The following is a 19,150-nucleotide window of genomic DNA, read 5'->3' as shown; positions in this document are numbered from 1 at the left end:
AAATAATATCTCGGACTTCAAATGTACATGATTTATAATCTTTAATTCGTAATTCGTATCTATTATAAACATTTAAAATACATAAATTCATAGTTTTTTTCATGTTTACCTCGAAATAAATTATATAAAAATAAAATAACAACAAATAGCAATACAACAGTACGTTCGTTACGTTTTCAACAGGACCTAGCGTTGTACTGTGTATACACTGTACACATATGGGTAAGAGGAAAGGGATGTTTTTTTTCATTTTGTTCATATGAAGAGTCAGCTGTAAATAGTCACATTTCTTAAGATAAAGCTTTTCTCACGTAAATTATATCGTGTTAAAATTTATTTTCTAGTATAGTGTAAAGCATATTACAAATCCTTTAATAAGTTAGCTATAAATTGTTGAATTCCTTAATATAAAGTTAGCTTTCTAGAAATTATATACACGAAAAATTTTAAAGTTTTTTGTCAGCTGGAGGAGTTCCTTTGTCAGATTTACAAAAAAGGGGTTCACACTATACTTCTTCTCTCCTATTTCTATTATACAACCAAGCATAATTGTGTCCAACTTTAGCGCAGCAATACTAAATGTATAGCATTGTTAGTAGCGAAGCTACGATATTAGCGTTTGTGTCTGTCTGTCATGTACCTGGGTAAAAGAAAGATAACCACCAATTTTTGATGTTATGATGGAGAAATACTGCCAAGAATACCTTTCCAAAATTGATATCATAGCCTAAATAAACATATACATATATAAACCAGGATGAAAATATTTATAGTAAATGTTATGATGGAGAAATACTGCCAAGAATACCTTTCCAAAATTGATATCATAGCCTAAATAAACATATACATATATAAACCAGGATGAAAATATTTATAGTAAATGTTATGATGGAGAAATACTGCCAAGAATACCTTTCCAAAATTGATATCATAGCCTAAATAAACATATACATATATAAACCAGGATGAAAATATTTATAGTAAATGTTATGATGGAGAGATACTGCCAAGAATACCTTTCCAAAATTGATATCATAGCCTGAACAAATAAATAATATCTAGGTTGGGGTTTAGCTAAAATTCAGAAAAGCTTATTCTTACTAGGTTAGGGCCCACAGGGGCTAAAAAGATAATTTGATATATTTTTTTTGTGTTTCTCAAGTATATTCTAGCAATTTAACCATCTTTTATGCTTTTCAATTAAAAAATTTTCGCATCGTATTATAGACAGCTTTCTGCGGATATCCAAAATTAATAGCCCGGGCTAACAAAACTGGTTTTAACCTTAAAATTACTCATTGTAATATCCACAGAAAGTTGTCTATAATACGATGCTAACTATACATGATTTTTCAGTATGGCTGAGAATCAGTTCTAATCCAGCGGATATAAATCGGTTTGGAAGCCATACTGAAAATGTTTATATTCTCCTACCTGTGCTTGGTGTTTAACAGTTGGGGCTAATTGTAACTGCAGCTTTTCCAAGCCAGTAGTCTAAAATTTTTAAAATTTAAAAAGGAGATTTTTGTGATATTGTAATAAAGAATATTTTGGGTCCTGGGATAAACGCAGAGGTGACAAACGTCCTACTGATCAAACGTCTAAGTGGAGACTTAACCTAACCCATTTAAAACCATCTTAAATGCCTCGTGGGGAGCTTATTTGTGTGTCGATACCTTAATCTAACCTAACCTAGCCTAAGCTAACCTGTTAAGAAATACTTAATTCACTTGATATTTTTGAAACTCCTGACTTTGTCCACTCCGACGTTAGTCACTCCTTCGTTTGTCCTTAAACCTAATTTTGTTCATAAAGAGTGCAGCAACAAAGCTCTACATTATTTTATAAAATATGATAAACAGACGTACGGGATTACCCAAATTCCAGGGAAGTAGGGTACAGTGGGCTTTTTATTCGTTGGCTTAACTACGTTGGTTGGTTCATTTAGTTGAGTGTCCAAACGTTTCAACCACTAATTGTTATTCTATAGAACAGGGAATGTTCATCAATTTATCGTCCATTAGATTCCTGACAAATATGAAATATGGCTACCTGTTCTAAGGCGGCATTATCAGCATTCCATGAGATGACCGGGAGTCCAACATATTTAGCCAGCTCCAGAAAATACTGGGAGGCCACTGTCTCCCTAGCATATAAAAATTTTTGTTTCTAGGCTAATTTGTAAGAAAAAAGTTATTAGAAAAAGTCCTAAACGATATTTTACATTATCTTCAATATATTTTTTTGAATTAAAAAAGACGAAGACCTTTTAGAAGGATACTGAAAAAAATATTTGGCCTTTAATAAGTAAGAGTATGTTTCAAGGTGCGTGGAGAGTTCTAGAACCTGAAGGGACACCAAGCCCTCTAGAGGTCATCATTATGGTGCATGTTTACCTGCCATAGTTTTCTGAATTGGTTAGGTATAGCAAAGCAACAATACTCTTCTTTAATGGCCTTTAATCCTTATACAAGTAAGAGTATGTTTCAAGGTGCGTGGAGAGGTCTAGAACCCGAAGTTGCACCAAGCCCCCTAGAGATCATCATTATGGTGCATGTTTACCTGCCATAGTTCTCTGAGTTGGTTAGGTATAGCAAGGCAACAATATTCTTCCCAAGAAACTGATCACAGATTTTTTCCAGCACCTACAAATATACATTCATTATTCATTATGTACTAGTGGATATGCCTCTAGAGACCTTCAGTGGTCTAGGAGGTAGAATGAGATATAGATAGATAGATAGATAGATAGATAAAGAGAGAGAGAGAGAGAGAGTGGGAGAGAGAGAGAGGGGGGGGGGGGCTGAGGAAATTCTTCTTTTTTTGGTTGGGGGAGTTGGAGTTGGTTGTTATAGAGAAGCTTCACTGTAAAAGAAGCCATTTTGGTTCAGCAGTTACAGACTTCCTGTGATTGATGCATACAATCTGACAGACAGACACCTTGCTGTCTCAAGTCTCTCTAGTACCAGAGTTTTCATATTTACCTGGGTTGGTCCTGGCATTGCGTCTAGCATCACAAGACTTGGATTCAGCTCAAACTCTTCCTACAAATAAAATTTTGTTCAATAATTTAAGAATTAAACTTGGGAAAAACTATTATTACTTCAACTTAAACCACATATATTTTTTATTTCATAACAAGGATGGAAGTATCCAAGGACGTCCAAGCTCTTTTTGAAGGGTTAATTAATGTATTTCTTAAAATAAGGTGTTTTAATTTTGTTTTGTTTTGGGGGGGGGGGGGTGGATAAACAACAATTTACCCACTTAACGTCTATTAGAGCATCAAAAAATCGACAGTAGTAAACTTTTGTAAAGCGAACACTGACAACCTCTTTTCTCGTGTCAAAAACAGCTTGGAATAGGATTTTGGTAATCATGAGAAATATGATAGTTAAATCTGTAAATAATAACTAAAAATTACGATACTTTCTAATATAGAATATTCTTAAGTTATGAAAAAATGACGCACCGACATACTGACAAAATCTAAATATAGAGTATCTACGATTATAATAAGTTATATACTTTGAAATTTAGTATGTTATAATAATATCAGAAATATTGGTATTTCTTGTCATTATGTTGGTATATTGAAATATTTTAAACTTACGGATACGCCCCTAGAGGCCTCTAGTGACACTTAAGGGAATGGGTAAAGGAGGAAAGATCGAGCGAACATTTAATTTAAGTTATATTTAAAGAAAAAGACAAAATGTATTCTTTTTCCTGCAGTAATTTCTCTTGGGAGTTATGGGTACCCTCCCTCAATAGTCTTAAGCTACAATCAGATACACATGTTACTTAACCAAAGAACTTGCCATTGTACAATAACATACCGAAATTAATATTATTTCAATACTGATCAAGAAACTTCAGTCATTTTGAGAATAGCCTTATAAGATTCTATCAGAATTGCTATGTTGCTCACAATGTCAATGTAAAATACGACAATTGTTGAGTTATTTGGATCATATTTTTCTGGTAACATTAATCCTTTATATCTAGGAAATTAAGTAAGTTTAATATGGTTTAATACTTGGAATTTGTTTCTAGCCTATTGTTTGCCAAAAGCTCCGTCTCAACTAAGTCTCAGCAGGGCTCGCCAACTGCATCCGCAGCCGCAAATTAAATCCGCCGCCGAATACAGATAAGCAATACTTAGTGACAGCGAGACACAATCTAAAGTCTAAATTTCAACTAAATATATTTTATCTGAATATTCATCCACATGGATATTCTTTTTTCATCACATTTTTATCAAGCCAAAGCCGACCAATCTAGAATATCGGCATCTGACAATCTGTACTGAGTATTTCAAAGGAAATTCAGGTATCTAAAGGGATTAGTCAATGGGTAATAAATTGATATATATCCTCTATAATACACAAAAATACCTGTTACAATTGAAATGTTTGGACAAACAAATGAATGAATCAACCAATCAAAATTCCTTAAAAGTAACCAAGGTTGTTAAGCCAAGTAATATCAAAACGTTATTTTAAAACTTTTAGGACTAGAGTAATAAAGAGCCCAATGTCTCCTCCCTTCCAGATATACAGGGTGGGCCACATAAATCCGGACTTTTTCTTATTTTTAAAGAAATGAACATAAAATCGTCAATTTTAAAGATTTTATTGAATTTTAAAAACTAGGAAGCAAAATAGGTATATGACTATTAGATTATTCAATAAAATCGCCGCCAGCCTCAATCACCGCCTCTACCCGCCCCCTGAACTGCCCCCAGACCCTGGTCACAATGTCCCTGTCCAAGCTGGCGAAGTTCTCCTTGATAGTGGCAATGAGGGATGTCTTTGTGGTATGGGTGCGTCTATTGTTTCGTGCTTTAAAGGCGCTACAGGCCCAAAAGTCAATTAGATGAAGATCGGGGCTGCTGGGAGGCTACAGATGGGCTGGGATCAGATTTAGAGGGCACAAGTCGAGAATCCAGGGTAAACTATCAGCGCATTTCGAATCTGCCATGTTGAACATAAGCGCTGCCAGTACACGTCCTCCATCGTCCAAAAATTTTTATGGGCAAAAAGGTAATTACCTAAGCTTTTTATAGTGTGGTCAAACGTCCTGATTGGTCAAATAGTTTTGGTGCTATGGCCGTTTGAAAAAAGTCCGGATTTATGTGGCCCACCCTGCATATGATTAGTATTGATACCAAGACATAAGTAATACATCACCACATCCCTTAATTCAATCAAGATTGACATTTAAAATTAGGATCATGGACGTGGTTACGTCGTATTTTTACAGACGTTTTTTATCCTATTTCTAGGCTCCAAAACCTTCGGGCAATCATTAAAATTTACCTAACCTCAAATAACCTATCAAAAGCTACTGTGAAAATACGACGAAACCCGCTACTCTGTTTTCTATACATGATCCAAAAATTTAAACCAGAACTATTTTTTTAGCTACGAAACATTTTTAACAGTTTGCGTAGAGAGATTGGCATCTAAAATATAAATCTTTATTATTTTACAGTATTGCTTCGAAACCTTTCAATATGCGCGGGATTAAAGCCGGTTCTCAGCCATTAAGAAAATCATGTATAAATTTTAATACTATTAAAATACAAATCATAAAATTAATACCAGTTTTATTAGCCCATCAGGGCTAACATAACTATTTTTCATTTTAATATCTACAGAAAGCTGTCCATAATACGATGCGACAAATAACAATTCTTCTATGTAAAAAAATAATTCTTAAATTTATTAAGGAATGATGTGAAGTACATGTATGATTACTATTGATATTAATCCATGTATAAATCAATTAGTTAGGTTGGAAAAGTTGCTAGTGAGGCATCCCCCCCTCCCTCCTCCCACCGGGGGGATTATTTTAAAGCAAGAATGGAAGTTAGAAGAGGAGGAGTTAAAAATCTTTATGGGCTAACTACCACCCAACTTGTTCCAAACTACCCTGGAAAAATAGCGTAACTGCTGATGGTAACTACGGGCATTTCAAAAAATAGGAGGGGGGGGGGGAAATGAAAGCTTTAGAAGTTTTTTTGGGGGCAGAAGGGGATTACTTTTATCTAGGGGTGATTTTTCATCCACCCCCCCCCCCCCGTAAATAGAATTAAAGGGGACATCTAAGAGAAGGGGACCCTCAATTCCCCCCCCCCCAAAAAAAAAAAATCTTGGACTTCCTAGGGAGGGGGACTGGTAGGCCACTTTCTATTAGAGAAATATTAACATTTTTAGGTTTATTGATATCAATATTCCATCCAAATATATTTATCATGTTATTTATGTGATAATTATCATGCACTAGAAATGCCAGGGAGGGAGGAGACACTGGGCTAATTATTACACTAGTCCCCAAACTTTTACAGCTACGTTTTCTTATTTGCTGGCTTAATAACTTTGTGAACTTTTATTGATTTGATTGGATGGATGATTAGGTTGAGTGTCCTAACGTTTCAACCACTAATTGTAATCTACAGAAAGGGTAATTTTATTATCATCAAAGGGGATATTCATCAATTTATCGGCTATTGTCATATCCATTTAGATCCCTGAGATATACTTACAGAAATTCATAATCTTACACAGGATTAGTGCAATGGACGAAAAATTAATATTTCTCAAAATTAAAATTAACACTAAAGGCACAGTTTTAAAAAGATTATTAGTACGCTTTTATATTTCAAATAAAGCTATTTATTTACTATGTTCTGTATTTATTTATGTAAGAACAAGGATGACAACATCCATAAAAGCAAAGCTAGGACTTGATAATGGAGATACTTAGCCTAAAATGTACCTTGATATCAGTATTCCAAAAAAATCACATGAATTGGATTATTATACAAAAAATACATAACGTATATACATTCTCATTAATTTAGTCATGTTAGAATTGTCTCATCAATTTTAAACATTAGGTAATGATTCCTATAATAATAAGTATAAGTAGTAATAAGTAATAGAAAGCATTTTTTGGAACAATTATTGCTATTACAAAAAAGTACTATATTCAAGGCGAAGCATCTTTATAATTAAGCTTTAAAAATGTAAGTATATCCCTAAACAGAAATTTTATGTAAAATTTTTAAAGCTTTGGGTTAATATTCTGCTCATTAAGTTTTGACACTTTACAATTGTTCAATGTTCATTTACGTTAGTTTTGACTTTTGATTTCAGAGTTTCACTTTTATTGATGTTGTCATCCTTGTTTTTTTGCAATAAATAATGTATAGACGTCTATAGTCTAAGATTGCAAAAAGTGTACAAGTGCTAAAATGTCAAATCTTCAAAATATTGAAAGGAATGTTTATCTTTACGCAACAAAAGACTATAAGATACATACAACAATATAAAATTTTTTCTCGTATTTATTCGAATCCAGTGGAAAGGAACCAGTTCTCAAGCATACGAAAAAAACTATGTCTAGCATCGTATTATATCCAGCTTTCTACGAATATAAAAATGTACAATCATAAGATTAAAACCAGTTTTTTAGCCCGTGCCTTCGGCACCCCGGGGCTACAAAAACTGGTTTTAATTTTATAATTGTACATTCTATATCCGTGAAAAGCTGTTTATAATACGATGCGAGAAATAACTATTCTCATATTCATTCGAAACTGATTCTAATCCTGTGGATTAGAACCGGTTCTCATCCATACAAAAAAATATGTCTAGCATCTCGGGGCTAAAATAAATTGGTTTTAATCTTATAATTGGACATTTTATATCCGCGGAAAGCTGTTTATAATACGATGCAAGAAATATCTATTCATTTTTACCTGCTCGGTTGTACTATGATGCTTTTTTAAATTCCGTAATGAATATATTTTTAACATGAATTAATTCAATTTTAAACTTATTTTAAGAGTAAATTTTAAAAAGATTTAAACTATTATTCAGTAATCCTATAGTTTTTTATTAATTGTATGGTAAATATTATATGAACCTGAAAATCAAAAGTTTATCTTAATTCCTGTAAATAAATTTCTACAATCAGCAAGAGATTTTAGATGTGTGTAAACCCAAAATGGATAGGACAATGGACTGTTTATTACACAAGTCCCCAAACGTTATTGTAATCTACATAGGTAATAGTTTTGTGTATTAATATTGAATATGTAAATCAATTTATCGGCCATTGTCTTGTCCCTTTAGACCCCTGGTGTAAACCCTTAACTTACTGGGAGTAAGTGAAGGGACAATGGATCGAATATCCAGTTTTAGGAGTCTCAGACTTTGGGTACCGGCTTAAAGGAAATACGCAAGAAATTAGCAGATTCTGACTGACATTGGGTACTAGCGCATCATTGCTGCTAACTCGCTGAGTTAGTTTTGAATATAGCAGACAGAAAAATTTGTTATGATATGGCTAGTTTTAAAAAATTATTTCTTAAACCAAATATAATAATCATATTTTAATATCACCTACAGAGTTCTATCTTTGTATAGGAAAGTAGACAACCCATTCATACTATAAGATTGTCAGGATTTTAGATAAATTATTTACCAATCTTCATCTCTGGGCCATTATTTAGTCTTTAGTTTTCAATCAAGATTTTTTAACTGGTTAGGTATTGATTGAGGGTCTTTAGAACCAAAACCAATAACAAACAAGTAAGGAAATGGATATTGGATTTTAAAAATAATTAGTTTATTTTTTTTTTGATGAAATATTGAGAATATTAGAAGAAATATCAAATAAAATATAAACTAACACTTGTTCTTTTCAAGATACTAAGAATTGTTTACTGTTGCGCAACACATTCCTTAAAAATCAATGGTAAAAGCCACTTGTTGTTCATAAATAATACGTTCTATTTTGGATTACTTATGTATGTAAGCAGCTATGCCACCCAATTACACAAGTATCTGATGTCAAATTGCAAACAAAAAATCTTCCTTTGGCCTATATTTTTGAGTATTCCTTTACACAATAGTTTTTGGACAATAAAATTAATAGTAACCTATTAAAAATCTTAGTCCTATTGTATTTTAGACATTCAAATAAAATCATTTTGACAAAAAAACAAGTACAAAGAAGTGCAAAGAAAGAAAGCTAGATTTTTGGAAACAGATTAATCAGTTATAGAACTAGTTAGAATAATGTAGCCAATCTAGAATTGATAACATATTTACCCAAGTATAGACTATTCCATGAAAAAAAATTTGATATTAGGCAAGGATTTTTCCACAATCGACCTCCAGGTAAAAAATACTTGTAAAGAGCTGTACTCCTACACATTAATAAATGTGTTGATTTAAAGGTTTTTAATTGTCAAGCAAGTTTAAAGGAAGAGATTAAGGTATTAATCATGTTTTAACTCTGAAAATTGTGCGTTATAGAACAAAATTAGAATCTCCTCTTCAATGTGTTAAAGTTGATGGCGTTGCTAAAGTCAAAACAAAAAAATAATTTTGTATTATTTAATGACTAAATAAACTCTTTTTGACAGACTATTAATTGTTTATGTATGTTTAACAATTTAGAATGGTTTTTAGGCATTAAAAAATATTTTGTGAGTTCTATAATATTCCAGTTATTTTTGTCTCTAAATTGATTGAATTTTCTATTGTAGAGAAAATTCACAAACCTTTAAAATATTAACTGATTAATGAACATCTTTACTTCAACGCACCATGTCTGATTGCCTGATGATTGTTATGCTGTATTCAGATAGATATTTTAATTGAGAAATATGATTGAGTATCTACTAAGAATAGATGTTTTAAATTTATATTCAAGTTTTCCAAAGAAACGAACTAAAACCAAGTTTAAATAAAGCTCTATACTTTTGCTTTAAATGATTCATCCCACAAACCACAAGACTTTCAAGACTTTTTCTAAAAAAGGCTCATTTCAAGATTTTCGTTTTTCTACTAAATTGAATTGTTTATAAAGACATATAAGAAACAGCTTGCCTTATGTCTGGGTATTTTTTCTTTCTATTACTGTTGTGGGATGTCATCCTGGCTTAAATATTACCTCATACTAAAGTTTAGTCAAATATTTTCAAACAATTTCTTTCCATTCTTTTTGATGGACCAACTTGAATTTCTTAATGCCTAATTTTCTTAAAGAAACAGGTATTTCCTAAATAATATACACAACCTGATTTTTTTTTCAATACCTTTTTATTAATACATCTCCCCTACCTTCATGGTGTCCATTATATTCAGAAGAAAAATTTTGTATAATTTCAAATTATCTAGAGCATGACTAATAAATAAGGAATCCAATTTTTAAGTAACACTTGTTAATTAATATAAAAAGGCTAGGATCAAATTAATTTTTATCAGTTTCAACTCAGCTTTACAGTTGATTAGTAAGTATTATCATTTAAGTAAGGTTGTCATAATAAGTTAAGCCATTTATCTTATCATTGAACCTGCTTATGTTTAACTATGCCTGCAAGGTCTTAAATTCGGATGTATAATTTAAATACCATGGCAAATCTATAAAATCTATGGATAAATAATACCATTTTTATAAATAGAAAATGACGTTTCTGTTGTATTCTGTTTTCATTTTGGCTCCAATTTTGGTTTCAGGTAAAAGTTTCTTACACAAAATAGAAAACAGAAAAATAAATGTAATTTTAAAATGATATTGTTGTTTTAAGGGTTGTTTAATTGTAGATAAAAGGGCCGGTAGCCATATTGCATTATAAAACTTGCTTAAGACATTATTTCAGTTAATTCCTCAAATTAATTAGCACCCACTGTATATGTTACTTATTTTTTGTGTTTGTTTGCTACACATCTTTAATAGGCTATAAAAGTTTTCCGGAATTTTAATAAATATAATAGATTTGAAATCTGCATAAAATTTTAAGGATTTTTTATAAAATTCGTTTTTTATATAATTCATTATTTAAAAGCGCAAATCCAATTTTAGTTAATAAATTTTGACCAATAGGATAGGTGGATTGGAAACTACCTGCGCTCTAATTGGTTGAATGATGTACGTCACTTAAGCTTCTCCTATCAGAGCGCAGATAGTTTTCAATCCACCAATCACAGATGTCAAAATTATTTAACTTAATTTGTATTTGCGCTTATAGATAAAGAATTATACAAAAAACTAATTTTATAAAAATTCCTTAAAATTTTATGCAGATTTCAAATCTATTATATTTATAAAAATTCCGGAAAACTTTTATAGCCTAATCTTTAATATTTTTGAGCTTCGCTACTTTTTAATATTGTCATTTTTAAATACTTTTCATTATTTGTTACTACAAATAGTTGGCAAATACCATATTAATGAAATATTGGTTGTTCATTTTTAATTTAATGCTTATATATGCAGCAAGTAATTATAAGTCACAATTTTAAAGATAGCCCAGTTTCCAATATTTTTTGGATCTAAAAAATGGAAAATGATACAGATAAACTTTAAACTGTTTTTAACCTATTTTTAAAACGTATATAAAAAGTATACTATGACACCAGTAAAATCAGACTGCAGAGCCTAAATTTGAATTAAGTCCCCAATAAACTTTTTTGGGGGGATTTAAATATTAATTTTTACTGTTGCCGTGGTCATTTTGACCAAAGCAAAAGGTCTTTTTTTTATTTGGGTAAAATTCGTAGCTTTTAGAGTGTTTTGCTTCTTAAATATTGTATTCTGGTATAGAGTAAAATTAGGCCTTATGATTTTACTATAAAATTTCACTAAAAAGTTAAATCTTTACAATATACCAATGAATTAACATTAACATGTTTGTGCTCGTTCACCTAATGGCTATAAAAATTGGCTGTAAAGGGTTAAATATGATGACAAGATGACATGATGTCAACAAATGTTTATGCAATACAACAAAATTATTTTTGACACATATACAAATATGATATAAATTAAGATTATTCAAACTTATTTTTAAAAATATTTTTAAAAAGTATGTATCTTTTACGTGTATAGTTTTCATTCGTTTCATTTTAATTAAATAAGAATTATTTAACTACATTGTAAATAAGTCACTTTGAGAAAACACTCTTTCAGAAATTATAATAATAATAGAAATAAAACAAGAAATCTTATTGGTTTAACTTTAGCATTATGTGTTTTATTGTATTATGTTAGATTTTATACTGAAATTGATTGTTTTAGAAAAAAAATTATTTCCATCGAACAAATTAGAGTTTTTTTTATTATTGTATTGATATGAACTGAATCATATAAAATTGTTCTGTAAGAAACAATTTAACTCCAAACTAAAAGTTGCTCTTGCTCCCGTCAAAATGATCAAAGCAACATATAGAATGAATTTTTAAATCCCCCCAAAAAAGTATATTGGGGACTTAATTCAAATTTGGGCTCTGCAGTCTGATTCTACTGGTGTCATAGTTTATTTTTGATATATGATTAAAAAATAGGTTAAAAACAGTTTAAGGACTTGATGAACAACAGTAACATTTTGTATCACATTTCAATAGATTTGAGAGCTTGATATAAATTCAATTTTTATTATTTATAATCTTGACTTCACCTATTGAAGGATTTAAGTTGGAAGGATGTCAAGACGAAAGTTGGACCCAAAGTCCTAAAACAGGTACTAAAGTTTCCAATTTTTGTATGTAATTAAAGCAGGATATAGGAAGGGACAGTGGTTCTAAAATTCATTTTCTTGACTGTCTTGGACTTTGGGTACTGGAACTAATGCAACTTTTCTTAATATTGCTTAGTTTACAGACTTTGGGGAATGTTCACTTCATTGTAACATATTGTGACCTAATTTTCATATAATTGCCTTTTTATGACCCTCTTTCATACCTCTTTGAATTCTAAATTAGATAAAAAATTGTGCTTACTATTTTCTTTAAATTTTATGGGTAAATCAAGTTTTCACAGCATTTCAGCCAAATTTCAATTATTGGGCCATTGTCCCATCCCTATATCCCTGAATATATACTATCTTGTTTTCTTCTGAAAAAGTGTTAAGTTAAAACAAACAAATTCAGGTACTCTAGAAGCTAGAAGATTAATATGCAAAAGCAAAAATAAGTTTGAAATCCTTTATTTCCAAATAGAATGAAATTGAAAAAATCCTTTTGATGTTTTTGCCTCAAAGATGAAAATGTTGGTTATACATTTTTTTCTGCTTATGGTTACCAACTTTTTCAAGATTTTTAGCCTTAATAAAATTTTAAAACACCTTTAACAATTTTGGTTACTAAACTTCAAACTATTAAATTTTTGAGAAATTGACAATATTTTGCATTTTTTGGCACAAAAAATAAGCATTTTCTATTTTTAATATGTTTAATATTAAGATTTGAAGAAAATCATGGAATTTTGTTATACTAACCTAAATTTTGTTATAAGGACTTTGCTACAAGATATTGTACCCAAGTGTAATGACTTGGGAAGAGGCAAACAGACGATGTCAAACAGCTGGTGAATATCGTGCTTATCTTGCAATGATAAAATCTGAGGAGGAAAATGAATTCGTGAAAGGTTAGCAAATTATTTCAATAAAGAAAACAGCATTAACTATTACAAATTAGCAGTTAAAGTCTAATAAATTTATTAAACCAATTTAAACATAAATTATGATATTTTACATTAATATAAAACATTAACAAAAAACCCACAATATTTACAGATACCCATAGATTCTTGATGCATTGAGGTTTTTTCTATTTTAAACTATTGTATTTTTTCATTTTTAATTTACTAACAGGACTGTTGATGCCATACGTAAAAGCAAACAAAATGAATGGGTTTTGGTTGGGAGCCAAGAGATCAGGTTCAGGCTGGAAGTGGAATGATGGAACTCCAGGTTGAATATGTTCAAGTTGAAACACAAAATTTTCTTTTAAAGTTAGATATTTCTCAAAACCCAAAAAATTTAATCGATACAAAGTCAACTAGATTTTTATTTAATTATGATTTTTTAGTTACATTTTTTGACTGGCACAATGGTCAACCTAACAATTATAATGGAAATCAAAACTGTCTGGAGGTAACAAAATATTAAATACAGTTTATAATTTTTTACAAATTATAAAAAAATTATATAATCTTCCTAACTTTCTTACCATAGATGTGGTGGAAAGATGGAAAGCTAGCTTGGGCAGATCAAGATTGTGGGATTGCTCCTTGGACAGCTATTTGCATGCAGCATTATTTTGTCCCTATTTGAAAAACTATCTTTTAATTTGAAATAAAAAATTTCAGCAGAATTGTGATATTTTTATTGGTAAATTGGTTCAATTGGACTCTCATGGGAAACTGTTTTGTTGACTTGATATACTTGAGATGTCAGATAATTCAGGCTTAAGTAATCAGAGTGTTAGGTACTCCCCATTTTACCTTTTAGTGGTCAATCCCCAAGAGCAAATCATCTAGGTAGGTCAATTATTGAACTAATTGTAATTTGTCATCTTGAAATGGTTTAAAATCTATAATACAAAGCTTATAAACTTGATACCTGTTGAACCGAAAATGTTGGTCCTGCATTTACAATAACATGATTCCAAGTTAAAATAATAGTTTGAGACACCTAACAGCAAAATATTGAAGTTTATATTATAAAATATTCTATGTAAAATTTGGATATGGACCATAAGCCTTGTTTAAAGGATCCAAAATGTTCAAATTTTGGCAAAGTAAAAAAAATGAGATTTAGAATATAACAAGGATGACAACATCCATTAAAGCGAAGCTCTGTAACGGTAGGACAAACGAACATTTATACTTGTAGTGTGTCAGAACTGAAAAATCAGAACATAAATGTTCAAATGTTGAATCTAAATTTTAATTAAAATTTTTGAAAAACATCCCTAAATACAGGATAATGTTTAAGGACATACTTACATTTTTAGGACTTGATTATAGAGATGCGTCACTTATAACATTGTACTTTGTTGTCCTAGGAATCAAAAATAAAATCAATCGGATAATTTTATTACATACAAATTTGTTGTTAAAAAATTTAAAAATGAATATGATATGTTTAAAATTAACGTACGGACATTCTGGTAACGATTATAGAGTTCCTACGCTTTCTAAATCGTACCTAACTACTACAGGAATCACCATGCAAAATTGAAATCGATAGGACAATTCTAACATGCCTAAATTACCAGAAAAAAAGACGTGCTATATCTATCTATGTTATTAAACCAAAGGAGATAAGAGACATTGGGCTGTTTATTACACAAGTCCCCAAAGTTTAATACTAACGTTTTCTTAATCGTTGGCTCAACCACTTGGGGACTTTTATTGAATTTTGATTGGATCATTAAGTTGAGTGTTCAAACGTGTCAACCACTAATTGTAATCTAGAGAAAGGCAACTTTGTGTATCATTATTGTGGATGTACATAAATTTATCGGCTATTATCTTATCCTTTAAATCCCTGTATTTAACCACAGAATATGTCAAATGAGATTCCATAACTGACAAAACTTTGGTGTTTAAACATAACAGCATAGAATTTTTTTAAATACTAAAAAAAGAAACATGTTTGCAGCTGCGACGAAGCCCAAACTGTACCACTTTTGCACCTTTTTAAATTCCTGTGACGTCATAAAATGAGGAAGATGAGAGGAGAAGTAGGAAAGAAAACCCATAAAAAAGAGATTGAGAATATGACGTACGTCACAGAAATCAAAAGTTGTGCAAAAGTGGCACAGATTGGGCTTCGTCGCAGCTGCGAATTTTCAACAAAACAAGGATGACAACATCCATAAAAGCTAAACACTGAAACGGTAGGACAAACGGACATTAACACTTGTATAGTGTCAGAACTGAATAATCAGAACATAAATGTATAGAAGTCGAAGCAAAATTGTAAGTAAATTTGTTGAAAAAATGCTTGAGACATGATAATGTTTATGGACATACTTACATTTTTGGGATTGATCATAGAGTTGCTTTGCTTATAATATTGTTGTCCCAGGAATCTGTATACCAAACACATAAACAGACGCACAAACAAGAACCATATCATTTAATATTCTTTTTCTTGCAGCTTAAATCCACTTCAGTTCTCTGTTCCTTTGCTGTTTTGGTTGAATAACTTTTCTTCCATATTTCTACGGAGGGTCGGATTCATATAATTTTAATAGATTTTTCCAAAAACTAGTTCACTTTAGGGATCTAAAGGGATAAGACAAAATACGATAATTTGTACATTTAGATATATAAGTTAATTAATTTTGACATCCGTGATAGGTGGATTGAAAACTACCTGCGCTGTAATTGGTTGAATGATGTACGACACTTGAGCTTCTCCTATCAGAGCACAGATAGTTTTCAATCGACCAATCACAGATGTCAAAATTAATTAACTTAAATTGTATTTCTGCTTTAAGATAAAGAATTATACAAAAAACGAATTTTATAAAAAATCCTTAAAATTTTATGCAGATTTCAAATCTCTCTCTAACATTAAAATCCTTTCCAACTTTTATATCTTATTGTACATCCCAAATGGTGATACACAAAATTAACCCTTCTGTAGATTAAAATTAGTTTTTTAAACATTTGAACACTCAGCTTAATAAACCAACAAACAAGATTTAATTAAACTCCCCAAAGTTGTTAAGCGAATGAATAAGAAAATGGTATAACAACACTTTGGGGACTATTGTAATAAACAGCCCAATGTCCCCTCCCTCCCTGAGTTCACAGAGACTGGACAAGTAACTTTTCTCAGAACAATTCTCTTTCTTCTTCTGGAACGTTTCATTGTTTTCAATAATTTGTAAAACTCCTGGGAAAAGGGACCAGGATTCTGGAATTATACAGGAGTCATCTATAATGATGTCTGTCCGTCCGTCCCTTAAGATCTTGGTAACCACTGAACAGATCGGATTCTACTCTTCAGGGTATATACCTATTGATCCTGTGGTGGTTTTAAGCTATTTTCTTGGGGGATGGGACACCCACAACCCCCAAAAAATGAAAATCCCCCCCCCCAAAAAAAAAATGTGTTCTGGGGAACATTAAACTACGGGCAGCACCAGTATTACTTTTTATTTATTTATTTTTTAAAATTACCTCTTGGGGCAAAGCCCCTAGAGGCTATGGGCGAAGCTGCTAGTAAACTGTCCCGATTTTGTAATGAGTCTAACAATCAGCTAATAACGTCGGAAATATAGACAAAGCCGGGTCCTTACAAAAGCACAAAGAGTAATATGCCATCAGACAAAAAGGTTCTCTGCCACTAGGAAAAGATAGTTGTCAGGATCGATTATACATCTATACTTGTACATGTAATATTCTTGCGAGTAAAACCATGGGAAATTTTCAATCAAAACACTTTTAAAATATAAATTTTAAGCTGATTTAGATTGCCGAATCATAGCCCATGTAAAATTATATAATTTCTCGAATACCACCCCTTGGGTTCATGAATATTTAAACATTTTATCATCCATATAAAGCGAATAGATAAATTATATGGATTGGATCTTAGGATTCAATATAATGTGACACACAGAAAACATTAATTTATGTAAATTTAAATCAAATCCTTATATTAAAGAAAAAAGAAGTCTATCTGTCTGTCTGTCTGTTGGGAAGGGGAAGGTTTATAACTATTTTTGGGGAGGGTACCTCCACCCTCTAAAGATAAATCGGCCCCATTTTTTTGCTGTTTGTTTTAAATCTAAAATGAAAATTTGGGTTGCCGAATTCAACCGCCTCCTCCCCCCATCAAGTGCCCCTAGAGGCCTCTAGGGGGCGCAATCGCTAGTTATGAAAGAGAAATAAAAAAAACAAACTTAAATTAAATTGTTTTCTATTTGATATTTTGAAGTCATTTTCTTAGGTTCTTTTTCCTTTACCTTTTTATGACGCTACTCTCTCACTTCCTGTTCTTTCTTTCGGCAGCTGCTGCTGCTTATCCTTACGTAGCCACCCGCAACAATCATCAGCCGCCAAAAGCATCAATTTATAGATTTTTTTAAAACCAAGGATTTACTTAAGAGTGTGTGATGAAAGAAGGGAAGGGTAGGGCACTAGAGGGGGAAGGGGTTAAATAACTTTATATATGTATGTTCCCACCCCAAGGACCTTGTGTTGGATCTCAGTTGGGTCTTTGAAAATCAACCAATACTGCCGAGAATATTAACACAGCAATGTAGCAGAAAACAAGACGTAAATGTCCATGGAAAAGGGGGGCAGGTAGTTATCTGTATATACATATATATACTATAGATCTATTATTAAATCTTACCTGAAAAGGCATTCTTGCTAGTTGTCTCTTTGCTCTACTGATTTCCTAGAATATTCAAATAAATATGACCAAGAATAATTTTCTTCAAAATTACAAAGGGAAAAGTAGGTTGCGGGTAAAATCCGCAAAGGTGTGTGTTTTAAGGCTTTAAAATAGTAGTAGAACGATAATATTCACTAAATATGCGTATTTCTTATTGAAAAGAACTATAGACAAACTGTTTTTAACTTAAAACACACAACCTTTACGGATTTTTCCCGAAACCTACTTTTCTCTTTGTATTTTAGACAGAAATAAAATTAAGACAGAAAAGTGATATACAGTAATGCTATTTTTTGTTGAAAAATTTTCAAGCATTTTGATTTGAGTTAATCAGAAAACATTTTTAAAAATATTACTAAGATCTCCGAGCACTTTTTTAATAAGGATGATAAAAGTAGCGAAGCACAAAAAAATATGATTCAAAATACGGACAAGGGATTTAAAGAACATTTGTTGAAATCAAGAATAGATGTATTGGAGAAAAATCACTAAAACGTATTTAGTATTTATATTTTGTGTGATGACAGACAGACTGACGGTGAAAGTAAGTTACATGTTTTATACCTAATTATGCTTAACTAACTAATGGTAATGTTGACAAGAAATTTCAGCCCTATATTTTTTTATTCGAGAAAATCACGTTTAGCCCAAAACATTTCAGATGGACATTTCGAATTCGCTACTAAACTGTAAATGTTTCAGAAACAAGGAAGGCAACATCCATAAGTAGCGAAGCTCAAAATTGAATGGACATCCGGAAAAAATGAACGTTAAAGCAGTGTCATAAAAAACAAACATTAAAATAAAATAAAATCACAAAACCTTTTATAATTTATAACGTGAAAATCTACGAATCGATCTAGCACCCCAACCAATAGGTAAATCTGCATTAATAAATCTTAAAACTTTGTGGAAATACGTTGGATGTGA

At 31.2% G+C, this 19,150-nt stretch overlaps 2 protein-coding genes across 2 annotated transcripts in view; one reads left to right on the top strand and one right to left on the bottom strand.

The window, feature by feature from the left end:
* The window catches only part of LOC145330820 (glutamate receptor ionotropic, NMDA 2B-like), a 79,921-nt gene that overhangs the window by 32,023 nt on the left and 28,748 nt on the right, over positions 1-19,150 (bottom strand). The window contains exons 3-8 of the mRNA XM_080175483.1: positions 18,179-18,223; positions 2,985-3,044; positions 2,563-2,645; positions 2,053-2,146; positions 1,435-1,494; positions 641-727 (exon numbers count right to left, since the gene is read on the bottom strand). Of these exons, the coding sequence (XP_080031609.1) occupies positions 641-727; positions 1,435-1,494; positions 2,053-2,146; positions 2,563-2,645; positions 2,985-3,044; positions 18,179-18,223 (429 nt within the window). The remainder of the gene's footprint in view (positions 1-640; positions 728-1,434; positions 1,495-2,052; positions 2,147-2,562; positions 2,646-2,984; positions 3,045-18,178; positions 18,224-19,150) is intronic.
* LOC145329239 (C-type lection lectoxin-Enh3-like) lies at positions 10,263-14,174 on the top strand. Its single transcript, XM_080173290.1, has 7 exons — positions 10,263-10,312; positions 10,484-10,538; positions 12,488-12,541; positions 13,315-13,446; positions 13,673-13,771; positions 13,890-13,954; positions 14,036-14,174. Exons 2-7 carry the CDS (start codon positions 10,487-10,489, stop codon positions 14,132-14,134), a joined length of 501 nt encoding a protein of 166 aa, XP_080029416.1. The 5' UTR covers positions 10,263-10,312; positions 10,484-10,486; the 3' UTR covers positions 14,135-14,174.

This window comes from Acartia tonsa, chromosome 10 (assembly GCF_053477335.1).
Source record: "Acartia tonsa isolate MP-2025a chromosome 10, ASM5347733v1, whole genome shotgun sequence".
NCBI lineage: Eukaryota > Metazoa > Arthropoda > Copepoda > Calanoida > Acartiidae > Acartia > Acartia tonsa.
This window is presented reverse-complemented; position numbering and strand designations above follow the sequence as displayed.